Source organism: Aptenodytes forsteri, unplaced genomic scaffold, assembly GCF_000699145.1.
Source record: "Aptenodytes forsteri isolate BGI_AS27 unplaced genomic scaffold, ASM69914v1 Scaffold9, whole genome shotgun sequence".
NCBI classification, from domain to species: domain Eukaryota; kingdom Metazoa; phylum Chordata; class Aves; order Sphenisciformes; family Spheniscidae; genus Aptenodytes; species Aptenodytes forsteri.
Window position 1 is genome coordinate 7,269,267 of NW_008796217.1, and position 21,585 is coordinate 7,290,851.

Below are 21,585 nucleotides of genomic sequence, written 5' to 3' on the forward strand. Positions count from 1 at the left end.
TAGGAGAGGTGTTCCATCCCCCTGATCATTTTCGTGGCCCTCCTCTGGAGCCGCTCCAACGGGTCCGTGTCTTTCTTACGCTGAGTGGAGGTCAATAGGCCACACAACTTTCATCTCAGTCCCTGGTAAATGTGCCTATGAACTAAACTGACTTACCTGTGGATGCCATGAAGAAGTTTGCAATGCTTCCTTGATATCAAAGCCGAGCCACCCCAAGAAGCCTGTTGGAACGTTTATAGAGCCAAGACAATATTATTTGTATAAAGTTCTTTTCATAATGCTTCAACTAATAATTTCTGAAGATGTTTTATCTCATTTAAAATTTAGTTTACTACATGGTCAGTGGGCTAAATTTTGCCTTCAGTATCATTTACTGAAATAAAGATGGCAGCCTGGGGCTATGCCTAAAATAGAGGAGCTGATGGTTTGTGCCACTATGTGAGCCACAAACTACACTGTCTCTTCTGTGTAAGCAAGAGCATTGACTGAAGTGTCCCCGCATAACCAGACCCATTCCTGATACTGAATCAGAAGTGCGTCCTTTCCCCCAGCCTAAACCTAAGCAGTGGGAGCAGAAAAGCCCCATTTTACGTATCTTTGTCTGGTTTTAAAGACCTCCAATGATGGAGGCTGCACAACTTAACCACTTAATTTGTGTTTAACGGTATCAACCCTATTGATTTAAACTGTCAGTCCTAAACAGTGTTTACTCTTGTCATACTTGCAGTGGTCAGGGGAACAGATTATTCCTTTTCTTTTTGCAGCAGCTTTTAAAGCATCTGTAGACTATTAGGTATTGTCTTTTTGTCTTTTCTAGTTTAAATAACAGCAGTGTTTTCAATCTTTCCTCATTGGTCATAATTTATAGATATGGTTCTGTTTATCCTCACTGCTTTACTATTTTCAAATCTTTCTCCTGTAGGTCCTTAACCTTCTTGAAATGCAGCTTTTTATTTGGACACAACCTAGATAAAGCAGATGGAGCACCAAGCAGGAAGAGGCAATTATTTTATGTATCTTCTTTATTCAATTCTGAAAGGCATTTAACCCTATTTGAAATGCTTACGATCACCGATTTGTGATGTACTGCAAATCCCAGATCTTTTTCTGAAGGTCTGCTGTCTAGCCAACAATCCCCAGCCTGTGTTTGTGCAGTTGATTATTACAGCTTAAACTTAGAACTTTATCTTTATTGAACTGTAGCCTAGTTTTTCCCACTTTTTTCTCCAAACTGTCAAGATATCTTTGATTTCTAATCCTGTCCTCCCACTGCCTCTTGCAGCAGTTCTATGTCATTTTCAAATTTAGTCAGCATATTCTTTTTCATCCAAGTTATTAATGAAAATACCAGATAACTTCTAACCGAGGATGGATCTCTGTGGAATCCTGCTCAAATTTTTGTCCCCTTTCAGCAGTGAACCACTGGTAACTGCTCTCTGGGTGTGATTTTCCAGCCAGGTTTTCACTCACTACCACAGCTGCAGCTTGGCATGTTTCTCTGGCTTTCTGATGAGAAGTTGCAAAGACACAATAAAAGTTAACTGCTTCTCCTCTATCCATGAGACTACAGTAGGAAGGTAGATTGATCAAACTAGATTGACACATTTTGTTTACGACAAGTCCAGCTGGGAGCAATGCAGAGTAGCTCAAAACACAAAGATTACCACCTGTGTTCCATGCAATGTAATTGGTAACTAGGTATGAGAAAATTACTGTGTTTCATATGCAACAAACCACTTGCAGCTGAACAATGGGAATCACAGTGTTCACAGTGTGATTAAACTAACTACCTAAGCACAGGCCAATAGGTCAAACCTGATTTTCTGTACTGGTCTAGCCATAAGAAAAAAAAAAAGTCAAAATAAGGACCAGCAGGGAAGAAATACTCATACATAGTATTTAAAACTACATGAACACAATACATGACATACATAAGTGCTGGAGCTTGAGTGCATATTGATGATGCAAAACAAGTCATTAAGAAAGGCATCATAGGTGTACGATAGAATGCAATAAGCAACTTGAACGTGTGTATGAATACTGTAATGTGCACAAAATAAGCCTGGTTATAGTCTCTGCACTTAGGCTATTGAATGGCTTGACTGCTGAGACAGTTTGGGCTTATTGGTATCATCTTCTTAAAACAACTTTTTCCTTAAAAAGTCCCTTTTCCTCTTTAGGTTTGTCTCCATGTGAGAGCTTATCTACTATTTCTGACTTTATTGAAATTTATCTTCCTGAAGCCCACTGATTTTATGTTGACGTTCTCCCTTTTGCCCTTCCTAAGAATCATGAGCTTTATCATTTCATGTTTAATGAAAAGAGTCTCCCTAAGGCAAACATATCAATTTTTGGGATCAGAAAATATTCTGAAATGAGATACATCAGTGTAGATCTGGAAATAACACCACTGACATTCATATAATATATTCTTATAAACAGCTCCTCAGATTTGCAGTAGATAATCCTGATTCCCATCAATGATACACGAAAAGTCCTAAATTAGACAGAACCTTCCCTGCTTTTTAATCTTTGTTTTATTTGTACTGTATCTTTTTTTCCTCCAAAGTTACAGCAGGCCCAAACAGCAGTACTCACTAGCTATAACTCAGACTTGCATAACACGTAAATCATTCAACAAGAAACCAGGCCTTTCAGAAGAATGTAGATCCTCAAAGCTTTCAAATATATTCTATTCTTGCCTATAAGGCTAGAAGGAGGTAGGCTTGCTTAAAAACAAAGAAAAAATCCAACTCTTCACTGTGTTTCTTGTACACTATTTCTGAATGGCAGATGCCTGGTCTCACTGTACCTTTTCATGTATCTTTCTAGTAAACCTGTTTCTAATGGTGCTGTGAGTGAAAAAAGGTCACATTATGAATTACAGTCTGCTCATTTTACCATAGCACATTTGTATATACATGTATGCCTGATGTCACTTACACAGAAAGGTTTCAGTCTCTTCCCCACACCCTGTTCTCATATAAATACAGCTAGAAACTTTAAACAAAAAATAAGAAACAGCCATCCACTCAACTCTTCATAGATGGTGAAAGGAAAGATGGATAAAATACTGATAGAACTCCTGAGAACCACTGAGAGGTTCATAACACTAATCACATCTTAACAGAACGATGTGTCTTCCAGATAATAAACCTTATTTATTACTGGACATTTGTCCTTCTACTGGGAATCAATTCACATCTGACAACTACAGTCACTGTTTAAAACAGAAAATAACTTTAAGATATTTACTGACATTTTTACCTTAGTTTAACATGAGGCAAAATTGGAAGACGAAAGTAAATTCTTTACAAAACACTATCAACTGCCTATGAAGTATATATAGTTCAGAATATGGCCCAGGCTCGTCCCACCTAATTTTAGTTATTCAGCTACAGGGAGTATGTTAGGAGACTACTCATTTTGTCCTCCTACAGCCATTGGAGATGGCTCCAGCCATGTCTATTCAGCTCACCTAAGATTCAACACAGATTCTGAATAGATTGCTCTTTCCACTGACTATACACAGACACGCAAGACTGTTTGGGCCTAATGTGAATGCTGCGCTTCTGCTGAAAATCATCTGAGTCATTCTCACCAGCACACAGCCATGAGGATGCTTTGCAGACACTTTAAATACTAGGGCTAAATTCTGCATCTTTGCCTCCAAGTCAGTAAGAAAACTCTTTTGACTCACACATACAGTGACTCTATTTATTAATGTCTGCGAGACATTTATTTGAAACACACATCGCTGCCTACGTGTTTTTTCTTCAGATACTCAACATTAAACAAACACTTCAAAAATTTAGAGCAGGTCTACAAGTCTCCATTAATGTTGCTCCAGATTCTCTCATTGCTCCATGGCTTTTAATCTAGCCATTCTGGATTTGTGGCGTTGCAAATTATAAAGAGAATGCAATTTTACAAAATATGAAGAGACCTAGTTTTACAAAAATACATTTACAGCTAACTCTTTCAGGTAATAAAAAGGTTCAATGATTATTCCAAAAAGGTTCATGAATGGATTTTGATATTCAAACCTAAAATTATAAAGAAATGAGAAAAGAAAAGCTTCTGAACAATTTCGGAAAATGTAAGGAGATCTACAGGAAACTCAAACCTGTAAATATGAAACAGAATAATTTACGACTGGTTGAGTCAGAAAAATACCTTTATTTTGTCAGAAAAACCTTTATTTTAACCTGTATGAACCATACACCACGATTTTAATGTGCCCATTCTCCAACAGAACGTGGAAAGAATCCGAAGTTATATTTGTATATAATCACCTTTGAAGCATTTTTAGGAGGTAGCAAGAAGAAATTGATTTTAAAATAATTTTGAAATATAACCTGACAATGACAAAATAGCTTTGACTGCTTGTCACAACCAAATTATTTGCTGTTTTTTCAGCACATGTAACAGAGATTAATCAGAATGTATTTCTGTTCTCTATGCAAAAAAATAAGTTATTAGAACCCAACTTCTACAAAGAAACACCAACAGTCAAAGAAAAACAGCAATTATAAAAAAGCAATGCTAAACAAAACTACTTAGTATGCAAACTCACGTCAACATGAAGCCATAGGCCATGCTTTTCACAGATATCGGCAATTTTATCCAGAGGATCAAATGCTCCCAGCACTGTTGTGCCTGCTGTAGCACAGACAAGAAATGGTGCTGACCCCTGCAATAGGATTCAAAACAAAAAAATTGTCATTTGCACTGCTCGTGTCCTCCAGTATATCTGCAGAGCTAAGTATAAAAAGGTCAAGGAAGGTAGGACAAAGATGCAATAGTCTACATTTTAGTTTCCCAGCGGAAGGTACTGCATTTAAAAGTGCTGATTCTTAAAAAAAAAAAAAAAAGCAGCATTTTCCATTTCCAGTTAACACCATCCCAGGGCAGACTGTTTTGACAGATGCTAGTTTTGTCAAGATCAAAACATACCAGATATTTGACATCTCTCTTTATACACTTGATTTTAATTTCTCAGTCTTCCACATTTTACTACCGTATTTGCTGCCATTCTGCTGAATAAAATAAAGCTACTAGCTCAACCAGCAGGCTACCCACGCAAGGAAAGGGCTCATCCCCCTAGGGGTTCCACCTGCGTTGTCTCTACAATGCAAAAAAAGCAATTTTCCATTTCCAGTTAACACCATCCCAGGGCAGACTGTTTTGACAGATGCTAGTTTTGTCAAGATCAAAACATACCAGATATTTGACATCTCTCTTTATACACTTGATTTTAATTTCTCAGTCTTCCACATTTTACTACCGTATTTGCTGCCATTCTGCTGAATAAAATAAAGCTACTAGCTCAACCAGCAGGCTACCCACGCAAGGAAAGGGCTCATCCCCCTAGGGGTTCCACCTGCGTTGTCTCTACAATGCCCCTATTCTCTGCCTAGTGAAGAGGAACCTTCAGCTAGAGAACACGGCACATACAGTGACCGGGACAGTCATCACTACCTGACCCCAGTGCCTGGTCTACAGCAAAGTGCTATTCTCTTGCTCCTACTCCTGCCTAGAAAACAGGAAGGGCTGTAGATGGTAACTGAATGTTAGGAGAGAGACCACTGGAAATCTCAGACAGTTTTAAGGTTAGACAGGTGGGATAAGGAAAACTATTGTCAGGTTGCAGTCTCAGACAACATCACAAGCCATCCATTCTGGTTTCAGTGGCTTTGCTCATTGCCTTCCCACTCAACTAATACCAGGGGTGCAATTACAATAGCAGACTAGGCCACATATACCAGCTGGGACCTACCCTTGCAGATGTATGTGCCTGTGCCTACTTAGGGGCAGAAACTGAAACAATGAAAAGAATTGGTGGAGTTTGAAACAACTTCATGAAATTGAGGGTATCAGCCCTAGCAATGACTGTGCAGTCTCATTTGCTGGTAAATGCATGCTGAAGGAACTCCTCTGCACGTTTCAGCACCTAGCCCACAGCATGACAACGCAGTTACTGAAGGTGGATTAAAGTTGTTATTAAATTGTATAATCTGGGATCCCTGGAGTTCATTTGCAGTGAATTAAATCTCTCAGATGATGTAAGTCTCTCTGCTGATGTGACTCAATGTAGCTTCACCGAAGTCAGACATCAGCTGAAAAATCAAACTCTACATACGAGTCTTACGTATCTTCACTTCAGCTGAAATCTGATCTTTTTTTTTTCTTTAAAAAAAAAAGCATTGCCACTTTTAAACATCTACTACAGACAGGCTTGATTCACATTTACATTCTGACAATTTTATACTTCTTTAACAGTGTAGAGGATGGTTAGAATGGTACATAATTATGATTTATTTATATTTTTAAATTTCTTTACAAATTGCTAAAGCAGTGAAAAGTAACCTTGGAATGAATTTAAATTAATCCCATACATTCACAAAGAATTACCAGCCTATCATTCACTTCTTGGTCATTCATTCCTAGTACAACCTACCACAAAAGTCAAACTTACAAACCAGCCTGAAACTCAAGTACAAAACGCTTGCAAGTGAGGCAAAGATGCATCTGCTGCACCTAGTTTCTGTCAGTGTTCTCACCAATTTTCTCCCACAGCTACATCAAAGTCAAAGGTCCCCCAGCAGCCAGTAGGTAACATGACTGAATATGGGGACAAGTCTAGGATCTCTGCAAATTCCAAAGATTGTTACCATTACATTTTTCCCACAAAGAAGGGAATTAAATTTTTATTCTTCTTGACAATATAGTTAAATAAATCTTCCTGACTAAATTCTCTAAAAAGAGGCCTAAGACTCTTGCTATTCATAGTCAGTGATCATTTTGTGCTCCTATCACTAGCAAATACATCCTGTGTTGTCTAGAGTAATTAGAATATTTACTGTAATTCACTGAAGTGTCCTTCTGTAAAAGTTGTAAAGTAGCACTTTACCAAGGACAGACACACTTACTGAAGCTCTGATGAAATGAAAACCTTCCAATATACCTGTAACTTCCATTAAAATGCAAGTGAAATAGTGTTCTCCTGTAAGCTGAGCTTTTTAATATAGAACATTTGTTTTCAAATTGCAGAACACCATACTGAGGTTGACCTTTTTTTTTAAAAATCATAAATGCCAGAGGATTTCTTTCAAATAACCATTAAATTTCTTATTACATCAACAAACAAGAATTCTGTTTTTGCAAGAGCAAAGAGCTCATTCTCCTGTCAGCCTGCTTCCTCTTGCTCCATTTTATTTCAGCCCTTTTTTTTTCCCCCCAGCTTGCTTGAATGAGTAAAGTACACGTTGTCTTCCACAGATAATGCAAAGTACAGAAAGAGGCAAGCAAGAGAGTTTGCTAGGTCATTAGGGCCACCATGTATCAATAGTTACGCCATCTAGCACGAAACTCAAAGAAGAGATGGTTGTTTGGCAGAAGATGTATCTAAATCAGATCTTAGTGAAAGCTGTTGCGGCCATGCCAGTGCATGACAGAACAGCACTGCCTTGGCTTTTCTATCAGTCGCAAAAGTAGGTTTCCAAAGGTAGGATTCCATGGTATGCATCGTCCACACCATGGACATTGCACTAGTTGCTTGGTATTCACAGATCGTGGACTAAGGGCTGAGCTCTGAATCCTACTGCTCTGATGCACAAACTGGAAGTGGGAAATAAGGTGAGCTAACCAGGCCAAAAGAAGATGCTCTGTGCCTTAGAATTCACATTCAGTCCTCCAAGCTCTCTAAAATAAATTATGTTGACCATAGTAAGTGCTGTCTTACAGATTGTGGGAATGTTGTCCAAATACACACATCAGTACCTTTCTAAATGCTGGCCTTTGACTTTCTACTGGCAAAGTCCCTGGGGGAGGAGAGGCACAGGATGGAATCTCTGCGCTCTTCCTACAATACTAGAAAGGAACAAATTTAGCATTTGTAGCTTGTATGATAGTTTTGGAGACTAAGCCACATGTTACAGTTCTTGCTCACTGCAGAGGACAGAGCAATAGCTGCTGTAATTAACTGAAAACCCTACAGTTTTCATTTACCATTTAAGGAAAACAAATACTGCATTCATTTAAAAAAGGATCAAGGGCAAAAGAAATCCTAGAAGAAATGTGCTAAATACTTCAGAGCAGTGTTGTACTCAGGACTTTCATTAGTAGCAAACACCCTGTGGAATTTTTCTCCCTTGTAAGAGCATAGCACCTAGCAGTCTTGGCTTGTTTCACAAGTTTGTGGCAAACAGATTGCACCTATAAGAAAGACACTGTTACCTTAACTGCCCTATTTTTAAGATTTCACTCACTCTTAGTTTTTCTTCCTTTTACTCAGACACAAGCAAACACTCCGCATACACTCCTCCTGTCTCCTTCATGCTCTCTCTCCCCCTCTCACCTCTTTCCTGGCCCGTTGGACTTGTTTCTCCAGTTCCTCAGGTATCATCTTACCTCTAAGGGACACAGATTTAAAACTTTTCAGTTACATTCAAACAGGTTGGTTGTGTACAGCACTACTGCATTTTAAAAAGGCTTAGAGACTACAGCCATGGCTTTTGCTTGCTTACCTTTCATCTGTTTTGATGAAGTAAACATTCTCTGTACCAATACCCAGGAAGGAGGCTGCCTTCTTCATGGAGTAATGACACTGTAAATGAAAGAGGCATGAAAAAAAGTAAGGAGGCAATTAAAACGAAAGAAAGAAATTTCTTTGCACAGGGAACAGTGACACTGAAATTAATTTAATAGCAGCTAATACTCATGACAACAGCATATCCTAACAGAAAAAGCAAACTGAAAGCCTCACAGCACCAAGACCATCTTGTATTTAACAATGACACACACAGAAGACTGGGGAAAATAAGACAAAAAAAGATGCACACCATATTTAAAATGTGGGCTTAAAAAAAAAATAAAAAAGCTCTATTCCATATATTTTTTTTTAAAGCTGGTTCTGCATTAGAATGAAAAGTAGAAATCTTGAAGTGTCATCAGGGAAGAATTATTAATTGTTTCAAAATGTTTTAATATAACTGAGTCAAAAGTATCAATGAGTGTAAGAGTTAAGAAACGCATGAGAAGAAAGGTCCGAAGGCTACCGAACTCAACAGCCTAGAAGCAACCGATAGGTCTGAAAGTCCAAAAGCACCACTCCTTGGAAACTGGACCCTTAATTAGGATGTCTCTTATGATATATCTAAAGCCTCTACCACTTTATCCTCGTAATTTTTCTATATGCTTTCTCTAAACATCAGCTGTTGGCCACTGCCAGACGCAGGATTCTATGCTAAACTGACCCTTGGCCTGATCCAGCAACTCTGTTCATAGGATCAAGGAGCTCAAGTCCCAAGACTTACCAAAGCCTTTAGATGTGGTACAATTGGGATTTCCAAGGCTTTCAAAGCCCTATCTCCGCAAAAGGATCTGAAAACCATGGTGTTGTGAAGGTTGTTCACATGACCATGAATCTTAGAAGCCACTATGAAAGCAAGCAGACTTCAGACAGACTCAGCACATCTTCAAAAGTTAATACGGATTTTGCAAAAGGTTCCAGTCTGGACCAGTCTGCATTTTTCAGAAAATGAAGTTACTATTTCAGCAAAGAATTTTAGCGAGGTCTCATCACAGAGATGTCTTTGAATGAGTACAGATACATGCAGCCCACTTCTCACTTTGCACTGAATAAAGGGCATTAGTGTATGAAGCCCTGTGAAGTGAGTGGAAAACAAGAGGCCCCTTCACCTGTTCAAAGGATGTTAGAAATGAGTGTTTATTCAATCAGAATGTGGTAAAATGGCTCTGGTGAGAAGGATACCCAAGCCCACAGTCCACTCTGTACTTTTTACAAGCTTTTTTCTGTTAAACAAATATTCAAGGTATATCTTACCATATTTCCAACATTCACGTCTATAAGGACCTGCTCTACTGTGGATATCATTATTCCAGCATAAGAACATTTTGTCTTATTCCAGAATAAGTGTGTGCTGATCTCGGTTTAATCCATCTTCGAGATTAGCCTGGGAATTCAAGATACAGTAACCTTCTTAATCTGAAGTTATTTTTAGACGTCAAAATGACTCTGAATAACCTGCAGCATACCAAATGCCTACCCACTCATAGCAATGGAGTCAGTTTTGAGAGTATGCAGCATCTCATAGGACTACACAATTCTTCTCAGAATCAAGATCATCCAAGCCTTGGTTTATCACTGCTCTTCTCAAAAAATGAAACTGTCTCCTTTTCACTTTATTACTGAAGAGTTAAAATAACGCATACTCCAGCAACCGTGAAGATGTCTAGAATTGTTACTTTTCATACAGGAGGTGAAGCCAGGTGGTTAATTAATTCCATTTTCTTCCAGAGAGTTCACACAAATGCAGTTACTGCAGAACATAATTATGAAAAATGTACAACATTTTAATGTGTGGGCATGAATATATTAAGGGTATTAAAGCCTGTCACGTTTATTTTGATGAGATGGATCACCTCAAAGGGCTCTTTCTTTTTGACAAAAAGGTTTCCCCTACCGTCACCCACTTTTTAAATAAAGGCATACAAAAACACTACTTGATACTATCAGGTAGTTTTAAGAAAGCTTAATTTTGTAACATGACACATCCACAAAGCCTTTAGGGCTCATTCATTTAGACTGTTACAAGAATAATAACATACATAGGTGGATAATTAGTCTTACATTACATCAAATTACATCAATAATAGTAATAATGATTGTAGAGTGGCTGTATGTCGTTCAGTAGAAGTTTGGAGATGTTTTCAACTGATTAGCGAATCACTTAAAATACAAGTTGCCTCCCTCACTGGTTTCTATCCATTAGGTTCAAATGAAAGGTATGAATCACCAGGAATAATCAGATTGCTCCAAACTGAGAAAGCAGTAGACCTGCAAATTCAGTATACTAGTAAACAGGCAATCACTAAATCATGTATTTTATTATAAAAAAAATGGTATGGGAGACTGGAAGAAAGATAAAAGAGGCTTGAGCACCTGAGAGATTATACCAAAAAGCAGAAGGAAAGAGAAGAATAAAGGGAATACCAAAACAAAACAGGCTGCAAGATACATTATTTCTCGCCTCCACAAGTACTTCTGCGCCTCTTGGAAAATTTTGTCAGGTCTTCAGTAGGACAGAAAAGGGACAAGACTTACACCACTACATAGACTTGGAATATGCTTTCTTTGATGAAAAAAGTAGTCTTTCAGTTATATGGATTGAAAACACACAATAATTTCTTTTTTTCCCCACTATCATTACTAGAAACCATTATGCTAAATTACACCACATCATTTTAAGAAAGAATATACCAGAGAACATTTAGCAGCTCCAGTCACAACAGCGTCAACTAATTCACTTGTTCATAGTTCCCCTTCCAAAAAAAGGGAAAGAAATATCCAAATAAAAGGTATTATTTGTATCTAGATTATATACGTAATTTTAAATAATAATTTTAAATACTGTGAGTTCATACTACTCTTGCCATGTCTTTTGCAGTTTTGTTTGTTTGGACACATTATTAAATCTGTAGCCATTTGTACTAAGAAATGAATGCCTTTGAGCACAAGATCAAATTGGAACAGTGCATTTAAGATGTGCTGCTGTACTATTTTAACTATAGCTAGACATAGTTTTCATTTCCTAATAACGTTTGCAAAGACAAGGTACTTTCCCCCTGTGCTCATTAAAACAGAAGATAAATTTGTATTTTCTTGATTTTGAGAAGTTTCCTAGAAACACGATTGCATAAGGCAATTACATTATTATGAGATTGTTTTATTACTCATTTTTGTCTGTTGTAATTTCAACAGGGGACGACATGGTGAGTTTATGTTGTGTTCTCTCACTTTATTACTTTCATGATCAAGCTGCACTGGGGAGGAATTTAGTTTCATTGCATCTAAAAAACTGCTCATATCAGCATGCACATTTCAACTGTTTATACATCCTCTTCTACCCTCGGTTACCTCAAATTTAGCAGATTTCTACCTTTCAGATCAATGCAATACATTCTTGGGTCAGAATAAAGTTCAGATGGGACTCAAATAGCAAAAAGTGATAATAAGGTGGGCTGACATCTATAACTACAACTGTATTCAGCTCCTACAGAGCCACAAATCATGCCTCAAAAAAGAGATATAACAATTTCTCTACTGCTGCTACTGTCTCAAGCGGAATCACTCTGTAATGGTCCAGCAAGAGAACTACGGAGCAGTAGCATAAACAGTGTTCATTGTGTATCACCATAATTAAGTAGCTAACCATTTTACTTGCAGGAACAAGGAGCCTTTTTTATTCCTGAAGGCCAAACAGAGCACGTGAGGACCTTGGGTGGGCCATGCATTAAACATATACCTTCATGTTATCCAAGAACATACAAAAAATACATAGCCCCAGATCACATAAAATTAAGTCACTGACAAGTCCATGCATTCCCCTGCTCTACAGCAAGGCAACTCTTTCGGTCTACCAAGTGTCAGACTGAAACTTCAGGACTTGGCAACTCAAGGCAAAAATCATTTCATTTGAACACAGTGTTGAAGCCAAGCCCTAAAATGACACAAATGCCTTGAGCAGCCATGTGTTTTGACTCTGTATCAATACTCTCAGTTCATTATAGCCTTATGGCTTCTCCATGCCAACACTGTTTGCCTGATTCATGTCAAAGATAAACACAGGTTGTTAACTTCTCCAGGATCTTTTTTTTTTTTTTTTTTAATCATTTGCTTCACCAGGTACCTCTTCAGAGAAAAAAAAAAAGGGCGCAAAATGCTAAATAAAAGAAGGCTCAAAATAAAAACAAATAATAAAAAATTAAGATTGTGTGACACAAGCACTTATGTACTTTTCTTCAGTGTGGACCATTTAGTACATATATTCTTAATATGACATATCTGAACTAAACAAACTTCCAAAAGGTAACGTAACTTCGACTCAGTACAGGTGGATCTAAAATAAGTATATATGAATATGCACATCTCCTCCCTTGTAACCATGAATAAACACTAGAGACCTTAGACAATAGCCACAACTAACTACTGAAAGTGGCAGTTTTACAGCAAGTGATTATTGAGTACTAAAGACAACATGGTTTTGTGAATCAAGCAAAGTATTAGAGATCAAGACTATTGCCTTACGAATAATTTACCAATTTATTTTTCCTGGTCAGTTCTATGTTTCATAGTTTTGGTCTTTCTAGTGAAGCAAAGACATCAAAACAAATTTACTCCAGGGGTCAAATAAAATTTCTTTTGTCATGAAATTAAATGCTTGTTTGGTTTTGAGTATGAGAGTATATGTTTTACTTAAATCTTGCAATGAAATAAAATGTTACTTCATGATAAAAATTCTATGCGCTTCACTTCAAAAGCATTAACAGAACATGTTTCAACCTAATTTTTTCCTCCTTAGCTATTTTTAAGATGTAATGTGATGGATTAAGTATGAACTGATATGTCATTTCATATACACACTTTTCAGTAAGAAAAAACCTAAATATATTTTGCCTGGGGAAAAAAAATCCCTTTATTTAGGACATTTGGATTCAGTTCCAAAATATACGTGCTGTCTTGGACAACTTATGCAATGCCTTCATCCCTTGGGCCTCTTCAAAATAAGCCTCTTGACTATTTACACTGCAAACTGTTTGGAGCATAAACTTAAGAGCTAAAATTATTCTAGTAACTACATACGTCCTAGTACAACAGGGTTCTCACTTCCACTGGGGCCTCTATATAGTGGAGTCAGAATTAATAACAACTCTGTACTAATCAAACGATAAACTCTTAAAATTGGAGGGAGAGGTGAGAGAAAAAAGCCTCAAAAAAATTAGCTTCAGAATAAATATATGAATAAAATTCAAGTTCCCACAGGCAGTTTGGACAAATATTATTCAAAAAATTTAAAACTAGCCACATATTTTCAATTATTTAAAGAAAAACTGTCTAAAGATCCAGCATTTTTTTCCAAAATGCTTTATGGTGGGTTTGGTTCTGTACCACAACCAATCTGTATTCAGACATAGGTCAGACTGGGCACTGCAGACAGCCATCTCACAGGTCCACAAGTGCTCAGCTTAGTACAAGTTAAATGTGCATTTGACATCCAAAACCTATCTATGGTTCCTGCTAGACTTTATGCTGTGGGAAATCAAATGCTGCAGACCTCCACAACACACCACATGCATTCTGCTTCGGGTTTGCCCCACGTACAACCTATTCTTACATCAGTGATTTCCAAGAGCAGGAACATCTGTGTTTGTTTTCTGAAAGCAAGTAAGCTTCTGCGGGAAAATTTACCATCAGACTTCTCCACTTACACTGATGACAAATTTATTGTACCAGTGCCCCATCAGATATACAAATGATATAATTTTGCAGCCATTGAAAAATAAAGTTCAAAAAGCTTGTTTTGTTTTGTTTTTACCTCTTCCGAAGCGAACAGGACTAGTCTTGGCAAACCTGAAAGTCCTTTTTCCTTTATCTCAGGACAAAATTTGTATCTTGCTAAGTTCATAGCATACATATTAGAAACAGAGCCACCTACAAAAAGAGACATACAAATATTGTATTAGCCACAGTCCTAGCAACTGTCCTGTGTCTGAGTGCTTGACCTATTGGGGAAAATAATAAACAATACAGTTAGCCTATAGATGCATCCATCATAGCTTATTTCCTCCCCAAAAGCCTACAGACATAAAATGAACTTCAGGCTCTGCAGCATGCATGAAAACAGAGCACGTTTGAATGCTCTTTGGGGATATTTCCTGAAGAGTAAGAACTGTGCCCAGACAGTCCTCCCCAACAGAGAATACCCTGAAACAGCTCCTTCCCAGTGCCAGCTCAGCTGCCTGCACCGAGCTCAGCTGTGGCTGCACCGTACAGAGCCTAGGAGACCTCTTGGGCAACGAGGCCTCAGAGTATTATTATGGGGAGGAAAAAAGCCATTAGAAAAAAAAACCACAGTGAGTGGGAACTGGAAGATCTGCAAGGTAAGATCTGGATGGCTTTTATTCACTTAAATGAACAAAACCAAAATAATAACAAAAATCCTCACATAAAACTAGCACAAAAAAGTACAATTCACTTGTCTTTTGACAGTATCTCAGTAAGTTTTAATTAAGCAATTCTGCTGTAAAAGCAAGGATTCTACTGAAAATACACATCAAATCTGACGTAAAAAAACTCCATACCATTAATATATTTTTTAAAAAAAAATTGTAGGTGATTTTAGTTTATTTATTTTTCTGCTACTTACATGTAGGCTAGAATGAGCGACTTTGTTTTGGTTTTAGAGGGGGGGTTTAAATCCATTTACTCATTTAATTTCTCTTCTCACCCCCAAATTAGATAGAAAAACTTCACATCTATCCTAATAATTTGTTATCCGAATAATCTCTGGAATAATATCATTATGCTTCATTATTTCAATACAGCGGGGTTTATTTATTTCTGCTACTTACATGTAGGCTAGAATGAGCGACTTTGTTTTGGTTTTAGAGGGGGGGTTTAAATCCATTTACTCATTTAATTTCTCTTCTCACCCCCAAATTAGATAGAAAAACTTCACATCTATCCTAATAATTTGTTATCCGAATAATCTCTGGAATAATATCATTATGCTTCATTATTTCAATACAGCGGGCTGGAACGCTGCTTTACAAAAAATTTGAAAATCGTGGCTTATCAAGAAGCTTAAGAAATATTTGGTTGGTTGAACTTACCGTAACATTTAAAAAAAACTATCAAAATTCAAAGCAGTTTTGATAGGGAGCTCATGACGCTCCTGCTAAGACAAACCCTGGCTCCCATGGTTGATAGGCAGGATACAGAGATCAGTGCCCTCAGGCACCACTGGTTGGTGTCTGGCACGTAAATCAGCCCCCTGTCTGTCAACCAATTTGACTCAGTCCAATGAGGCTGTTGGTATTGTTGTTAATAAGGTCAGGAAGGGCATCAGTTACAAACAATTAATTTCCACATAATTATATTTAATGTAGAACTGTTTTCATTCATTTGCTGATCAGATTCACAGAATTATTACTAGAAACACATAAGATAAGCCTGGATTAAATAGTTGTGTGTGTGCATCACTGGATTTTTGCATGCATTTTCAAATACTCTACACAAATCCAATGTTCATGGAATTACTGGTATTAGCTGGTTTATAACGACTCAGCTTGAAATCAGAGCTGTTCCTACCTGGATTAAATATACCATCACCTTCTTCCCAGCCTATGAATTCAATCATTTTCTTGATGACTGCTTCCTCCACCAACAGAAACACAGGGGATACTTCATATGTATATCTGAACAAAAATAAAAGCATCATGATTGGTATTAAGACTACAGCGTATTGCTAAAACTAGGTAAAGGTTTCTTGCACCTTTCTCTGATCTGTCAGAAGCTGACCACCAGCAGCAGTAGAATTCTAAAATAAAAACACTATGGATCTGACCCAGTAGAGCAATTGCTTAGTTCCTGACAGCATCACATTGACACTTCCACTCTCAAAGTAAAACATCAGTTTGCTTTTCATGTAGGTCACACGCTTAAATTTCAGCTATAATGATCTATTGCAAGCAACAATTACTTTTTGTTTAGGCTTTACATTTGCAAGTAAACAGTAGACAGGTAACCATTTGCATTCAACTCTGTGCAGAATGCTTCAAAAAAAATGAACAACTAAGTCTGATTAATTCATTTTTATGGACTAAGTAACATAAAAGTCTAAGTTTAAAAGCACTGAAAACCAAAGATCTCTCCTCTTAAGTCCCACCTCACAAACTAGAAAAAAAGGCCTCATCAGATTAGCCAACCTTCTGGTGAGCTATTCAGCCAATCCAGACTGTTTTCTCTCCCGAATTCCTGCACAATTCCTACCTCCTCTGTAACACTGAAAACAGAAATCAGAAGGGGCGGGGGGGGAGGAGCAAAAAAAGCTGTTATTCCAAAAAGCATGCTAATTCATCATCAAGAGGACAAAGAACTACACTTACACACTTGGGTTCAGTGCTTCTGTAATGAAACGAGCCACTAACGAGTAATAATCTATTCCGGCATACAGCTGATTGAAAAATCTTGGATGACCTGAAAATACAGATGAAAAGCAAGCAGTGACAGGATACACATGAGAAGAGAATACATCACAGGCCCTCTCAGTTGAACACTGATCACTGCAAACCACAATTCACTCCATCATTCTCTCCGTATTTTCTGGACTTACCGTCCTTTTCTTAGGTTAGACAGTCCTTTGAAAGTAAATTTAATAAGCACTTTCATGTCCCAAAACAAGGTTTGAGAGATGCAGGTAGTGCACAGAATGAATGAGAGTTGTTCACAAATTTTACAAATCAAAAAAAGAAAAGGGATTGACAATTGAGTATACACAGTGGCTTTTAACAGTGGTCTTGAGAGGCCACGATGGATGCTCAGCCCAATTTTGCTAAGCAGTGGAATACAGAAACCTGCTGATCCCAGGCAGCTGTGCCTGCACTCCCAACCTAAGTCTCAGTATTGAGAGAAAGAGAGGCAGTATAACAGCTTGGAAAAACTTGCTGCAGACTTAAAATGACAAGTTAAGAGAATTTGTTTACCTGCCTTGAAACACTGAGATAGTATAAAAACAAGTCAGTGCAGCAGTGGGATCACCACCTAAATTTTAATCCACAGCGTAGTACTTCTACATGCAAAACCAGGTAAACTGTATGGCTCCATTTATATTATATCTGGGGCTTCAATAAATGTTTATACTTAGATTAAAGACTATTTGCACAGCATATTTTTATATACAATATCCTTTCCAAGGTGACATAGTGTAACAAATGAAAATCTAAAGGCAATTTGCAAAAGTAAGACAAACAGAACACCTTCCAGTAACTCAGTAATTATATCTGCATATTATTAGTGCACTCCCCCTGTAGATCAGTATTGCTACTCTTCTACGGTTTTCCAAGGCATGTGTTCACTCTCAAAATTATTTTACGGTTTTACTTTGCAGCAACAGTGACTGTAGCAGGGAACATGCCCTGGAAATGCACAACTAACTATATCAAATGTCCTCACTTTCCAAAACACAGCCTAAGCTATGCCACATCTGAAATCCTGAGCTACTGATCCGCAGCATTATTTCCTGAACAGATGTTGTTCATCCCTTTTTGCTAAGATTGAATTATACTACACATGCTGCAGAAAGGTTAGCCATAGAGAACTAATCCTGCAGAGATGTGGTGTACTGTCTCTGAAACACTGCAGGCTCTCTTCTCACAGTGTCTGGAACAGGAATTACTGCCTATCAGCACATTAACACCCTGTAAGACTATTGCTCAAAAAGAACAATAGTAAATGTAGGGTAATCATCACTAAGAATGTATGAGGGCAATGATGGCAACTCTACTGCTTACCACTCAGACAGCAGGAAATCACACACAAAGGTCCTTCTCCCGCCTGTTTTGCTAAACTGTTACATCATACCTGTCTAGGTGACTTTCACAAGACTTCAAAATGACAGAATCTACCATTAATGTCAATGGCATTACAGTGATTAGTTTTCGATTAGTTTGCCGTGATTACACATTTCAGTCAAACCTATGGTGACCAGCATTCATTCAAACAACGGAAACACAGTCAAATGTTTGCGTACTTGTATAGGCAGGCAGAAAACAAACATTCACACTCCCGGTTTCCTGAAAGGTGACAGAACTTTGTAAACATTATCCTGTCTTCCTAAGTTAGCATACAAAATAAATTCACTAGAAATCACACTCCTACTGGTTTTGACGCTGTATTGTATAACATCCTGGCAGAGTTGCAAGAGTTTCTGATGAGATTCTCCGGTGTCCCTCATTTCCAGGTCAAGAATCTGCTTCAGTGTCTCGGGGGCTCGCCATTCACAAACCTAGTGATGGGGAGGGGGGAAGACACCAGCAGTGAACAGGTGACCCAAGAGGAAGAGGTTATAAAGTTACAAGGTAAGCACCACATTCAGCCCTGGTTTCACAAAACTGCCCATTGCAGGGCAGCATGCCACCAGAAACTATCTCTGGTAAACTGGTCTCATGGGATCTTGGTTTTATTGTGTCTCGGGCATTGCTTGACCGTAAAAATTAGAGTGGGGAATGCTGGAAGGCAGAAAAGCAAGAGGCCTGCAGGTCAAATTCTGTCCTTAGCTAAGGATTTGCTTCGCTAAGGATTTGTAATCACAGCATTTTCAGATGCTGTTCTGCCAAGGGGTGGGAGCAACCAGTGCTTGCCCAAAGGCAAGCATGATTCGTTTGCAGCTCCTCTTCCCATATAGCCTCTTAAGCAGAGGTTCTGCAAAACCCATAGCAATCCAATAATGTTGCCCTTCCACAGTGGTACCACATCCACTGTTCCTCCTCCTCTAATACCAGTGCCTCTGAGGAGCAAACAAATAACTCCCGCCACCCCAAACAGGAAAAAGATTACACCCATTTGTCATGTCCAAGAAAGTGACCATTGTACTCTGAGATGAAAAACCTTAATATTTTCTGGCAAATATGTATGCTAATTATGTTATTGAAAGGTTTTACAATATGATCCTTCTTAATTTGTATGGCTGCCTCTTTATTTCAGAGCCAGGCACAGACTAGAAGCAATTTTGAGGCTACTTAAAGTGCAATAAAACACAGCTTAGAAAGAAATTGATTTACTGTTCATTATCTCTTTTACAAATTCTCAACAACACTCTATGGCTTTACCTTTTCTGTTACATCATCAGCTTTCCGGATGACTTCTTCCATTATAATCTTACAGACCTCTTCCACAAACTTCTCTCCTGCTTTTGAGTCCGTTATCGGACCATTTAGGATGACTCCATCCACCAAAACAGCATTCTTCTTCTGGAGCATCTCCTGTTTGCAAATACTAACTGTAAGATAAATAACCCACCGTTAGAGCAAGGCCTGGACAACTAAATCATAAACTAAAAAAATACTCTTTCATTGCTGAAGATTTAGTCAACTTAAGGAAAAAATTCACATGGACTTTTCACATGTACAAAAATCCTAGATTTTGTTGGAAGAATCTTTACAGACAAAAAACCTCGACGTGTTACTTCAAACCTAGACTGTTATTATGTAGGTAATAACAGCCTACTGTATGGTATCTACTGCTTTCTGTAGCATACAAAAGCATGCAAGGCACCTTCCAAAAACAGAGGAAAATACAGTTCTGGCTTAGAACATAATACAGCTGGATAAACAGAAATAAAGTGCAAGATAATAGGCATTTTTCTTAGCTGAAAGTGTTTCCCTCCACATGCCATCACTCCCATTCCCTTTTTCATTAAATAATTTTCAGCTTCATTTCCCATATCTTTATGCTGCTCCTTCCCACCAGCCAGTCCTATTACTCCGAGTCTTCCGCATCCTTTGCAAAGTGTTTCACTGACCCACACTCCATGAAGAGAAAACCTTTTGAGACTGCTGTCAATATCACGTACCTGTACTTCTCTCCTTTCTGCCCTTATCCTATTAAGTGTCCTCAGTTGCTAATTACAGTAATTTGCTGTGCAGATTATCTTGTTTATTCACTTCTCCAACAACAACCTCTTTCCTCTCCCTCACCTACAGAACTACAGAGAGTACAGGCATACTCTCCTGATGTGTTCCATAAGCACATTGTTACTTCCTCTTTTACATTACTTCTGAAAGCACATCCAAGATGCTTATAAGACACTGGCCAATAGCGGCAACCACGTATCTATTTCATGTATTGATTTCATACGGCAAGATCAGGACTCCAGTTTTAATCAACGTGAGGATAAAGACGAAAGTGAGACATTTGGAGATATCAAGGGAACAGACATTTGAAACAGTATAGTGCTGAAAGGAGAAGCGGTAACTACCATATCTAACTTATCTGGGTTACAGACAGCATCCGTCCGCTGTTCTCGCCTTAGAATAGCTAAGATCTATGAAGCCAGGCAGCATTGCCTTGAGGGGTTGTCTTCATCTACAGTGAGGATGGTGGAAGGGTAAAGATGTATGAAGGAGAAAGTTCTATGCCCCAAATGACTTCATTTTCTGCTTTACTTTTTGGCCCAGTTACAAAGTACAGAAGAAAGGTAGCTTTTTCACAAGTCCAAACAAATAACTGAATTTCCAGAAGACCGCCAGACACTGCAGTCTGACACATTCATCATGCTTATCATAATTACAGTTGCTCATGCACACAGGAGGATATAGAACAACAACAATGCTGCCTACAAAGGTGCATGACTTCAAGGTCCATTAATTGAAAGAAACCCTGTCAATCCCATGAGCCTTTATTTACTGATGACTCAGAGAAGCTATTCAGTTCAGTTTCACTTATAAGGAGAGATATGACAAACAAGATAAAATTCTAACATGAGATGGAACCTCAGGCTTCCCGTAACGCTGATGACAAAAATGAGGCCCGCACCCTCTGCACTTCTGAAATTACTCCTGTTTTTAATCCAAAGGGGCGATATACTAAATTTTGCTGAACAGAGTAGCCTTTGGCACGTTGTTATAGGAGAGGCATAAATGTTCTTGTGGGACAGATACAGAACAAGCAGGTAAACAGTATTACATCTTCAACAGGCAAAGAGGGAAAATCACAGACATCAA

The 21,585-nt window shown here is 38.1% G+C and overlaps 1 protein-coding gene across 3 annotated transcripts in view; it reads right to left on the bottom strand.

Moving 5' to 3' along the window:
• GADL1 (glutamate decarboxylase like 1) overlaps positions 1 to 19,857 on the bottom strand; it is an 82,352-nt gene extending 62,495 nt beyond the window's left edge. For all 3 annotated transcript variants that reach the window (XM_009288630.2, XM_009288631.2, XM_009288629.2), the window contains exons 1-9: positions 19,693 to 19,857; positions 18,743 to 18,869; positions 16,972 to 17,062; positions 16,175 to 16,281; positions 14,400 to 14,515; positions 8,529 to 8,608; positions 8,360 to 8,414; positions 4,577 to 4,693; positions 157 to 221 (exon numbers count right to left, since the gene is read on the bottom strand). In XM_009288630.2, coding sequence (XP_009286905.1) covers positions 157 to 221; positions 4,577 to 4,693; positions 8,360 to 8,414; positions 8,529 to 8,608; positions 14,400 to 14,515; positions 16,175 to 16,281; positions 16,972 to 17,062; positions 18,743 to 18,869; positions 19,693 to 19,842 — 908 coding nt within the window. In that variant the 5' untranslated portion in view covers positions 19,843 to 19,857. The remainder of the gene's footprint in view (positions 1 to 156; positions 222 to 4,576; positions 4,694 to 8,359; positions 8,415 to 8,528; positions 8,609 to 14,399; positions 14,516 to 16,174; positions 16,282 to 16,971; positions 17,063 to 18,742; positions 18,870 to 19,692) is intronic.
• Positions 19,858 to 21,585: the final 1,728 nt, after the last annotated feature.